The 12,322-nt window shown below is 43.3% G+C and overlaps 1 protein-coding gene across 3 annotated transcripts in view; it reads left to right on the plus strand.

Annotated features, from left to right (window-relative positions):
• EGFR (epidermal growth factor receptor) overlaps positions 1–12,322 on the plus strand; it is a 147,742-nt gene that overhangs the window by 121,660 nt on the left and 13,760 nt on the right. For all 3 annotated transcript variants that reach the window (XM_035101351.3, XM_035101352.3, XM_035101353.3), the window contains 4 exons: positions 3,021–3,056; positions 5,904–6,045; positions 6,876–6,998; positions 7,786–7,884. In XM_035101351.3, coding sequence (XP_034957242.3) covers positions 3,021–3,056; positions 5,904–6,045; positions 6,876–6,998; positions 7,786–7,884 — 400 coding nt within the window. The remainder of the gene's footprint in view (positions 1–3,020; positions 3,057–5,903; positions 6,046–6,875; positions 6,999–7,785; positions 7,885–12,322) is intronic.

Here is a 12,322-nt window from a genome sequence, read left to right on the forward strand (position 1 = left end):
TTCACATTTTATGGTGACTTCCTCAAGTCCTCCCTATCTGCAGTTCATTTTCATTCATCTTTAGCAATTTCTAAATAATATCTTTAACTCACACTATCTAACCTTTATAACATAATTACTCTTAATCCTTTATCTCAAATTACATTAACTTTCTTTAAATCTAAACATTAAATTCTAAACCTACAGCTTATAACAGGCATCCCCAAACTTCGGCCCTCCAGATGTTTTGGACTACAATTCCCATCTTCCCCTACCACTGGTCCTGTTAGCTAGGGATCATGGGAGTTGTAGGCCAAAACATCTGGAGGGCCGCAGTTTGGGGATGCCTGGCTTATAACCACTTCCAATCAATTCATACTAATCAATTTTACAATATTTATTTAAATAAACTTTAAATTTCTTCCAATCTTCTTCCACCGACTCTTCTCTCTGGTCACGGAGTCTCCCGGTCAGTTCAGTCAGTTCCATAAAGTCTATCATTTTCATTTGCCATTCTTCCACGGTTGGTATCTCCTGTGTTTTCCATGTTTTTAGCTATCAATATTCTTGCTGCTGTTGTGGCATACAAAAAGAAAGTAACATCTTTTTTGGGAATTTCTTTTCCGACTATGCCCAATAAGAAGGCCTCTGGTATTTTAATAAATGTGTTTTTCAACACTTTCTTTAATTCATTATAAATCTTTTCCCAGAAGTCTTTTACTATTGAGCAAGTCCACCACATGTGGTAAAAGGGTCCTTCCACAGCTTTACATTTCCAGCATTTATTTTCATACGTATGATAAATTTTTGCTAATTTAACCGGTGTTAAATACCATCTATACATCATTTTCATCATATTTTCTTTCAAAACATTACATGCTGTAAACTTAATAGCCTTTTCCCACATCCTCTCCCAACAGATCTTTAAAAGGGATACGTGCACTCAAAGCTATTTTTGGTTGAAAAAATAAATGCAGTGCCAGCACTCATGTAATGATAGAAGTGCTGTGGGTGCCAGAACAAAAAAGAGGTTCTGGTGATTTCAGCCCTCTTGACATAATATGCTGGAGACAGTTCTCTAGTAACACTTCTTTATTAAAGCAAACAAGACTGAGCTCTGAGGAGAGGAAAGCTACATTTATCTGGACGGGGGACTAGCTAGAAAGGGATACATTTTGGAGGGAACAATATCAGGCAATCACAGTGCTGCCTTTTGGAGGGAACCAATAAGACAGAGGATCCAAATACAGCAGCTTAAATGAACCAATAGTAGCTGTACCTTCCGGGAACCAAAAGGCAGTTATTTTACCCCAGGCATCCCCAAACCTCGGCCCTCCAGATGTTTTGGACTACAATTCCCATCTTCCCCGACCATTGGTCCTGTCAGCTAGGGATCATGGGAGTTGTAGGCCAAAACATCTGGAGGGCCGCAGTTTGGGGGTGCCTGCTTTACCCTAATGCAAATACAGACAATAGTAATTCAGATATAAAATCCTTTGACTCAATACACAACAGAATATATATGCAGAAAACTTCTGTCCGTTTAAGTCTTGTGACTTCCACCTAAAGAACTGGAGGGCAGCTGAGAGAGAGACATCAGGCGTGCACCTTGGCCCCTGGAACCCAGAGCAGCTTTTCCGCTGCTTGCAGAGAGGCCTCGTGGGCTGTGGCATCGCTTCTCACAGCAGCCTCCAATTGGGGGCAGCTGAGAAGGAGGGAACAGACATGCACCCTGGCTCCTAGCCTCATAGCACTGGGTTCACAGGGGCCGGGGCACAGGCCCGTTGCATCCATCTCAGCTGCGCCCCAATTGTAGAGTGCCATGAGAAGGATGCAGCAGCTTATGGTGCCCTCCCAGTGAACTCAGCACTGCTCACAAAGGCAGCACTGGGCTTGCAGGGCCAGGGCACATGCCTGCTCACGGCACCCCGTGAGCCCCATGTTGTTTTTGCAGGTCTTGCAAGGTAGTGCTGGGATTGCGGGGTGCCATGAGCGTGTCCTGCTTTGCAGCCATGGGTAGGGGTTGCTCCTGCGGCTTGTCCTGGCCATGCCTCACCTCCATGGTGTGCCCTGCACATGCACCCTCCCTGGGCCAGGGAGGCTCCGTCGCTGCATCTGTGCACATATTCCCAGCAGTTTATCTGTTTAAGAATGTTAAGAGGGGATATTTCTGATTCTTTAAAATATGCACAACTTCTGTGGACTGTTGTCACAAAATCCCAAATGTATAGACTAAAGGAGAAGCTAGTTTATATAAACAGCTTCTAAATCTTGAGAAACTCTGGTATACACACATCTCTGCTATCCATGAAACAGAACTGTATTAGCCTTTTGTGGGCAAATCAGTGTTTTTTGCTCCTCCATTATAAAATCACCTTGCACGTCATAAGTCAAGTCATTGAGATTAAAGATTTCCCCTCAAACAAAAAATTGTTCTGTTACACAGGGTGCACTGAATAGCCTGAGGTCTGGAATTGAGAGATATCCCTTTGTGTTAGTTCTATCCCCAGATATTTTAAACCAATACTTTTCTACTAGCAAGAATGTTAAAAGTGAGCATTTTGTCCACTCACAGCAAAATTGCTGGTTCCTTTCATGTAGGCCAGCAAACAGTTGTTTCTTTGTGATAGGATGCTTTGTGTCATCTTTTTGATGCCTGTGAATAAGGCACTGCTTTTGAAGAGACTGAATTTGTACTTTGGGAGGGGGGCAGGAATTGGAGGTTCTGTGCACCGTTTGAATAATGGACTTGAATAATGTTCTGGCAGGCTCTCTTCCCAGTATGCTTAAGACAGTTGCGTTAGAAGCTGTTCCTTTAGTACAATGTACTCTACTCTTTTAACAAATGCATCTGGTTCAGGGATCTTGACATTTTCCCAGGTCCTGTATTTCCTTAGCAAGCTTGTTGTCTTTATATATTAAAAAAATGTGTGCAGGGCAAAAAAATTGAAATGTCCATTGAATAATCTAGCAGTAAACGTATTAATTCTGCTGCCTCTTCTCCGTCTCTCTCTGTGTTCGTGTGTGTGATTTTTTTACAGGTGCAAAGGACCAGGGCTTGAAGGTTGTCCTAATGGGTAACTATTGCTAACTATTGCTAATTAATTACATGTCTATACTGAACATAACATGTATACACACACACACACACACACACACACACACACACACACACACACACACCATATTTCATGGTTAAAATGTGTTTTGCTTATGGCTAAGATATAATATTGAAACACTAGAAATCTAATGACCCTCTGAATATACAACATGAATTTCCAATGTGTATATATAATAGTCCCTGGAAAGGTACAGTTTAAGCACAGCAAGTTAGTATAATTTTGACTGTTCTGTAGTTTCCATTTTTTCCCCTTCCTCCTCTTCAGATTTCTGTTTGTTAATAAGGCTAATATGTAACAGTCAATTGATTTTTATGTTGATTTAGGCTGGCTGTCACAGCTCTGCATTAATGTTTATATATATAAAAATGTAAAAATCGTGAAACTGCGTTTGACACTTTTCTCCGTAACCGCTTGACCGATCGTCCTGAAATTTTGACACAACGATCCAGGCCACTCCTAGAGCGTTGTTGGGGGCAAAAATCCCTCAAATCACACACCTGCCCAGGTACAGACCTGCTTTTCCACCAAGTCAAACAGTGCCCTCAAGTGGCGTAGTACCCCCCTCCAACCCCTCCCTTCCTGTGAAATCTAAGCCACACCCACAAACCAAATGACATCATCATCAACCAAGCAACTGAAAATCCCCCAAGGCGGCCATTATCACACCACTACGCCTTTGTTTAATGTAGGCCCCTGACAGGCTCGGGGGGGGGGGAACCACAACAACGCACTTGGGGGCATGGCAAGGGGTTTTTACTTTACCATTTAGCACCACTAACCCCCCCCCAAAAAAAACCCCACCAAAAAACCAACATTGCCAAGTGGAGGTCGGGGCCCGCCTGGGGGGGGGGTGGCACAGGGCACAGCACAGCCTTTGATTTATGTAGGCCCCTGCATGGCAAGGGTTTTTTACTTTACCATTTAGCAACACTACCACACCGGTCATGGGGGGGGGGAAACAAACTGAATAGATCATGGATCGGGACACATGGGGCCAGTCACAGGGATAAACCACAACAACACACCACACCCACAAACCCCGCCTCTGCCACGATATCCTGTAAAACAGGAGGCCTTGGCTCCATTTTACATACTAGGCCTCAGGTCTACAGCCCATTAAATACTATCCCAAATGGAGCCCTGGGTGGGAGGTGGGGGGAGGAGGAGCCCAAATAGGTCATGGGCTGACGTAGGGTGGGGGGGTAGATAACCCACATCAACACACTTGGGGGCACAGCAAGGGGTTTTTACTTTACAATTTAGCACCACTACCCCCCCCCCAAATCCACAAGACAAAAATAAATACCATCCTTAAAAACGTCCTGAGATACGCTGGTCATGGAGGGGGGGGACAACCTGAATAGATCATGGATCGGGACACATGGGGCCAGTCACAGGGATTAGGCACAACAACACACCACACCCACAAACCCCGCCTCTGCCACGAGATCCTGTAAAACAGGAGGCCTTGGCTCCATTTTACATACTAGGCCTCAGGTCTACAGCCCATTAAATACTATCCCAAATGGAGCCCTGGGTGGGAGGTGGGGGGGAGGAGGAGCCCAAATAGGTCATGGGCTGACGTAGGGTGGGGGGGGTAGATAACCACCCCATTTACAATCCCCTACCTTCCCCTTGCCACTTCCTGGGTTTTTTATGGAACTGAAAAACTCGGGTACTTCAGAATGCACCTTTTATTGCCAGGCCCTTACAGGGCCCGGGCCAGGTAGATAATGTGGCCCTGTTTTTAACCCTTTTGTTACTTTTATCATTTTACTGATTGTGAATATGCTGACCGAGGCCCCCTTTAGATTCGGAGGCCCGTCCCAAGAGGCCCATATGACCCCCCCTCCTTCTGTCTGGGCCTGTCTGTTGCTACGGGACTATGGGGCTTCGCTATTTGACACACACCCCCGGGGTTGGGATTCTTTAAGTAGTTATCTGGGTCCCAGGGCACATCATCATCCCCTATCCTTAATCTAAATATATAGAAATGTTCACGATTCGTTCGCAGGGGCCAATGTATGGAGATACAGGCGGGAGGGGACAACAGAGGGCTCAGACAAAAGTAAATACTGGGAAATAGAACCCAGAAACTGACAACTCCTTCTCCAATGATGTGGGCCAGTGTAGGAAGATACCGGGGGTAGGGGCCAACACTCCCCAGGAACAACGGAAGGTTCAGACAAAAGTGCATGCTGGGAAATAGAACCCAGAACCTAACAGTTCCTTTTCGAAGGGTGGGGGCCAAGGTATGGAAATACAGGGGGGAGGGGCCAACACTCCCCAGGGACAACAAAGGGAAGGGTATCCTACCCAAACACAGGGATGAGCCGGGGTGGAGGGAGGAGGGGCAGGATACGTCATGGATCATGACAGGGTGGGGGGGTGTCACAGGAAAGAACCACAGCAACGCATGGCCGGGTCAGCTAGTTTATTATTAAATTTATATACTGCCCTTCATCACAAAATCTCAGGGTGGTTTACAAAATAAAAACACAAGTAAATCATAACCCCCCCCCAAAAAAAAACACCACCATCACATTACAAGGCTGTAGAATACTAATCAGCCCAAGGCTTGGTTGAAGAGAAACCTTTTTACCTGGCACATAACTATATATGATGAAGGCTCCAGGTGAGCTGCCCTGGAGCAGAACTAGAAGAATAATCTACCGTAGTTTTATTTTGTCCCCCCTTCATTTAAAATCAAGATTCTCCGCTTTGGATACTCAGTAGATAGGGAGTTGGCTTCCTCACCCTCATATGAGATTAAAGATAATGACTTCTGTTTTTGCCTTCTAGTTCCAAGATCCCATCCATTGCGGCTGGAGTCGTTGGAGGAATCCTGTGCTTTGTCGTTATCGCATTGGGCATTGGCCTTTACCTTCGCAGGCGTCGCATTGTTAGAAAACGTACTTTGCGCAGATTGCTGCAAGAAAGAGAGGTAGGTGCAGCAAACTGTTTCGTAATGTGCTGCCCAAAACTGACACAAACAATGTATGCCAGGGTCTTGGAGTCTTTTGCAAATTACCAGTGCTAATAAGCAATTATTTCCTATTCATTGCATGGAATCCAGCTGTCTTCCCTCAAAGAAGCACATCGGGGGTGGGGGGAGATAACACTTTTTTAGCAGGACTCAAACAATAGTATATTCTTCCTAGGTAAATAGGACTCTACACATGCTACTCAAGGCCATTGTGCAATCTGTCATGGCCATGATATTATGCCATACTGTGACCCTGTTGATTCTGGACAGAACCTAGCTCATATTTGAGCTAAACACATTGGAGCCTCCATTTCTCCATGACACTTGAGATTTCATACCTGACCTTCAGACTGTAATGATAGATTTGCTTACCTTGAGCTTTAAAAACAAGGCTCACAATCTTGTGGGTTCCTTGCCTTGTACTACATTATGTTATTCAGGAAAATCTGGTGAAATGTAAGTTTGTCACCAGTTTTGGTTTTCTCAAAAAAAAAAAAAGAGGTAATCCTATCTGGGTTTTGTTTTTGTTTTTAATATAAAAAGTAGGAAGCCTATCACTTTAAACCATTCATTCAGTAGCACCTTAAAGACCAACTAAGTTTTTATTTTGGTATGAGCTTTCGTGTGCATGCACACTTCTTCAGATACACACGAAAGCTCATACCAAAATAAAAACTTAGTTGGTCTTTAAGGTGCTACTGAAGGAATTTTTTTCTATTTTGCTTCGACTCAGACCAACACGGCTACCTACCTGTAACTTTAAACCATATTCTTTTGGTATTTGACAGCTTGTTGAACCCCTGACGCCCAGTGGGGAGGCACCAAACCAGGCACTCCTAAGGATTCTAAAGGAAACCGAATTTAAAAAAATCAAAGTTCTTGGCTCCGGAGCGTTTGGTACCGTCTTTAAGGTAAGGTCAGAAAAGGAATGAATTATTCAGATTAATCGGAATGTTCTCTAATTGTATGTTGGAAGTAACACTTCTTCACTGCTCTTTCCCCTCCCTTCCTTCAGCCAGAAACTGAAAATAGGATTAGAAACAATCTTTAAACTTTAAACTTTGTTTTAAAAGCTAGTCATGGTTACTAGTAATTGTGGTTACACCAGTGGTACAGATTCAGTTCTGCACCTAGTTAACATTAACTAAAAAGAAGGAGCAGGAGGAAGCCTGAATGCTCATATTGCATTCTCTGTTCCCTAGCTAGGAGATGGGGCCATTTTACATCTGATCTGGGCCATTGCTGCTGCCACTTCTCACATTTGAGTAAGATGTTAATTAAAGCGTTGCAAAATCTCTATGAAAAGAGGAAGTTTTGAGCAATCTTTTAGGAAATTTGGCAAAATCTACACTTCCGACAGATTTTCCCAGACATTTCAGCGATTAGTTATTTCTGCCCAAATGCTGTTTACAAGGGCTGGATCATAGCTATGTCTATGAAATTCCAGACATATGGCAGCCCTAAATAGAACTACTGCATTATTCAAACCCTGGTCAGAACACGAGAGGGTGGTGGTCTCTTCCTGCCATATGATTCTGTGATCATTTCCATAAATTTTGTGATATATACTTAACCCTGAGGGGTTACCTAGCTCATTGTTGGCTTCTGCGTTCAAATCACTGTTGAAGTCTCCATATACTTTTCATCCAAACTTTTGCTCTTTAGTTCTATGCTAAATGTAACCTTTTTATTTTACAGGGGCTTTGGATTCCAGAAGGCGAGAGAGTTAAAATTCCTGTAGCAATTAAGGAATTGAGAGAGGCCACATCACCTAAAGCCAACAAAGAAATTCTTGACGTGAGTCCCCCCCCCACACACACACTTTTGAAGCATTGAAATATTGGTTGTTGGGATTTTATAGCATGAAGACAAATATAAATTTATTGTTGGCTTCAGTTCCTGCGCTCACAAATGCATGTTCATCCTTAATTGGGTTTGGAGGGGAGACACTTTACATTTTCCATCAAATGCTTTTAGGAAGTAATTCTAAAGTAAGGTTGCCATATTTCAAAAAGTTTTGGGCCAAAGTTGTTGAGGTTCCAACATGTCTTGCCTTATGTCTAGATTTCCCCAGACATTTCAGCAATTTCTGCCCAGGCACGGCTTCCATCTGCCATATTCCAACTATGTCCAGGAAATTCTGGACGTATGGCAACCCTATTCTAAAGAGAACTGTTGCAGGCAGAGAAGGAGGTTCATGGCTAGAGATGCCCAGAGACCTCCACCATTGTTCTACAGGAAGAGATTTGGCCCATGGTGGGGGCCAAAATGAGAAAGGCCAAGGGTCTACAGGATCCTAACCCTCCTTGTTCCCCCAACATGCTCTTAAACCAGCAAAAGAAAAAAATACCCATTAAGCTGGTATAGTTTATTGCCTCCCCTTGCAATTGTGGTCAATGGGAGGGAAATTCTACACCCGGGGAAACACTAAGGCAAGGTGGGGGTGGAACATCATCAACTTCTGCCCTAACTGATGCAAGCCAGGAGGAAGTGGTGGTTTCCTCTGCCATAAAATCATTGCCTGCTCTCCCTGAGGATAATCCTGCCAGCCTGTAATAGCCAGTTTTCAATTGCATCGTCTAAAACTTTCAAAGTGAACAAATTCTTAATATGAGCAAAAGTAGGGCTGGGGTTACAAAGTTGCTGTTTTTTTCAAATAAGGAAGTTGCTTTTGATACATTTTGTTTCACTTTAGTATCTGTGGGATTTGCTTTATATTTCAAGGACATTTTTGAAGATCTGTTTATCAATTTGGAAAAAAAAATCTGCAGATACTTTGTCTAGGAGAAAAAGCTAACTCCTCTCACCATTGGAAACGTAATAAAAATAAAGAATCATGCCACTTTTAAAGTCTGCTTCATATTAAAGCAAAAACATGCACATGGTGTTATCTCCTAATAATGATTTTATATAATAGCTTTCAATGGTTGCTGCCATGTAGCATGCATGGTGCATCAGTATTTCTCCAAAGAGGTAAGGCTGAACAAAACAACCATCAACCATAGACATATAAAAGGAAAAGTGATGTTTCAGTATCGTCAGGTTACTAACGGTTGGTCTAGGATGGTGATTGTACTCCAAAAAATGAATTTGTAACCATATGATTATTGTGGGTTGGGAAGCCCTGCCTCGTCGTGAGCAGCTGTGTCCTTCTCAGTGTTCTCCAGATGAAGGGCACCTGAGAAGGAAGCAACAGGCCTTTGCCCTGGCCGTGTGAGCCCAGCGATGCTTTTCCCAGTGGAACTGCTTGCGGGGAGGGCACTGTGGGCTGTTGCATCCTTTTCATGGCACCCTCTAGCTAGAGGCAGGGGCCGCTCCCACGGTGCCCCCCACCCCCACGTTGGCCCTGCGTGGCCCTGCGTTGGTGCACACTCATCCTGGCCACAGGCGGGGGATGCTCCACCACTGCTTGTAGTCTTTTGGAGATAAACATATATACAGATGCAAACAAAGGATCTCTGTTGCTCTAAATAAGTTCAGCAATTCAAGATGTAACGCTGGACAAGTAACACCGACTAACAGTCACACTAACTGAAGTCTAACAAACTGACAAAACACCCTGAGCTGACATGCATTGATTACACTGGTAATACTATAGCAACTGACTTGGCACCCAGCTCATCCATGGGATGATTTGCATGCATGAAGGAAGTTAACGCCTTCTCATGTCCACTTACTCCAACAGAAGAGCCTAATCTTTTTCTTTCTTTCTTTTTAGCTAGTACTAGATGGCCAGGGGGGGCTGAGCTGCTCACCCTCTGGCTGACTCTCTGCTGCATTCCAGGGTGGAGATGGGCCAGGGGGCAGCCAGGTTGGTGCAAATGTGTTGGTAGAAACACTGGATTGGCTCCACTGATGCCTTTGCACTGCACCCTTGGCTTTCCCCTCCTCTCCTGGATCCTGGTTGCAGCCGTGACTCAGCCAGAGGAAGGCTAGATGAGTGACACAGCCACACCACACTTTCCACTATTGTTTCTTCCTCAGAGTATTGTAAGGTAGCAGATGAATCTGTTTATGGTGTTGACCCTAGCCTAGCCTAAAAGACTCAGAACTCGTTCCCACATAAAGATATGAACAAACAAACAAATTTTCCCTCTCAACAGCAGCAGCCGCATACATCAAAATCCTAAAGTACATTACACCCTTTAAGAAAATATCCTAAAAGACCCTAGATTCCATTAAATGTTTGAATAAATGGTATCATTTTAAAGTGCCTCTGGAAGACCATTAAGAATGGCTCTGAGCAAACAAGCAGGAGGAGTGTGTCCCACAGTTAAGGCACCTCAGCAGAGAAAGGCTTGTCTTTTGTGCAGCCCATCTCATTTCCAAAGTCAGGGGCACTGAGAGTCAGAATTTTGATGAATTCTGTAGGCCAAGTAAGTTTGTACAGAAGTAGGGTGTCCTTCAGGTATCCAGATCCCAAGACTATGAACTATCATGTGTTTCTCTGCACAATGTCTTCCATGTATTGGGTTGTATAGAGCAGGAGCAAAGGTCCCCTGGCCCATGAGACCTCCTGGCCAGTGAGCACCCTTCCTTGACCCCTCCATTCCTCAATCCCCTATTGCCTCAGTTAAGTTTTTGTTAGTGCTAATGCAAGCTCTCTCTTTTAAAAGCCTAAATGCCACATAAGGGGAATCTTTGTGGAGATTGCAGCTGGGGGAGGAAGGGTTAACCTGACATGTTAATCATTACACCACACTGACAAATGTGTTTGATTGTGGTCCCTGTCTTGTTCACACTGATGTTTAGCCATGCAATCTCATTTCTTGGAGGAGTCATGCTGAAAGTGGAAAATCACAGTAATTCATGAGTGTCTTTCTTAACTTTCAATAAGGTTGATGAGACTGCCAACTGTGTCCTGATTTCAAATCCATAAAGCGGGTTCTAAAACTCAAAACTCTTCCTTTAAACAAACCTTGCAAAAAAGAAAGTGAAAAGACATCTGTGTGCAGCTGTATAATTTTACATTTTATATTTGGTGCTGGGTGCTTTTTTGAAAAATGTAAGTTGGTAATAATAATAATAATAATAATAATAATAATAATAATAATAATAATACATTTTATTTGCATCCTGCCCTCCATGAGACAAATCAGTTGTAGTAATCCACAAATAAATAATACAAACATAGATAAAACACACAGTGCTTATTTTGCTGTTGCTTCTGAAGTCCCACCTGCATGGGCCACTGTAGGTGCATTTCTGGAATGTTCTAATCCAACTAAGAGGTCCCCTTTCTGTGTTGTGTTCTAGCATGCAGCAATCCTGTTGGGCAGTGGGGCTAACTCCCTTCCTCACATTTTCCCTTTTCCACTGTTACGTAAACCAGCAGGATCTGCCATTAGTTCTGCTGCTTCTGAACTTTTCTGCAAGTATTAAAATCCAGTTCATTCTCCAGCCACAGCTCGTAATGACTTTATTAGGATAAGAGCTAATTCAGGAGATTTACCATCAAATACCACACATACTTGCAGCAGGTCATGGCGTACCTCAGAGATTTCCAAGATAAAGTGTAAAAACAAGAGCTTTGCTGTAATTTCTCCAAGCATTTTAAAGAACAGATGACTGCACAATGGCTTCATTATTCTCTCTTTGAGGGTTGGCGTCTGTTTCACTTGGCAGTATCAAATTTAATAAGCTCTGTCAAATTCTGGAACAGCTCCATTTTCTGTGTGGCCAACATATACACACATCCCATACAATTAAATTCCCAGTTTAGTAGACTTCAGGTCAACTTTTTGCAGGAGGGTGAGTTGGACTTTAGCACAGTTTGGGGAATATTGACTTAACTAAAAAATTAATACAGCATGTATCTGACATAACAGGAAGCAGAGGAAGAAGCAAATTTGGTTCACCATTCTGATTCAGCTACAGTAAATGGCAGTATCACAAGTCTTTAAACTTTCCTCGAAATAACTTTTTACAATGTTTTGTTAATATAGGTATGTGTTACACTTACACACACACACACACACACACACACACACACACACACACTACATTTTATACACATATCTACACCAATGTTTATATTCCCAGACCCCAGAACTCAGGGTGTAGTGTGTACCATCAAGGAAGGAAGGAATTAAATAACAGCAACCACAACAACAACCACATAGGAAAAGTTGGAGCTGCAGCAGATATTACAATTGCCAAGAGAAGCTTCTGAAAACTGATTCCACATACTGTAGTGAATAATCTCTGTCACATGCAGAGGATTGGTGCCGGATTA

Source organism: Zootoca vivipara, chromosome 11 (assembly GCF_965207765.1).
Source record: "Zootoca vivipara chromosome 11, rZooViv2.hap1.1, whole genome shotgun sequence".
In the NCBI taxonomy this organism is placed as follows: domain Eukaryota; kingdom Metazoa; phylum Chordata; class Lepidosauria; order Squamata; family Lacertidae; genus Zootoca; species Zootoca vivipara.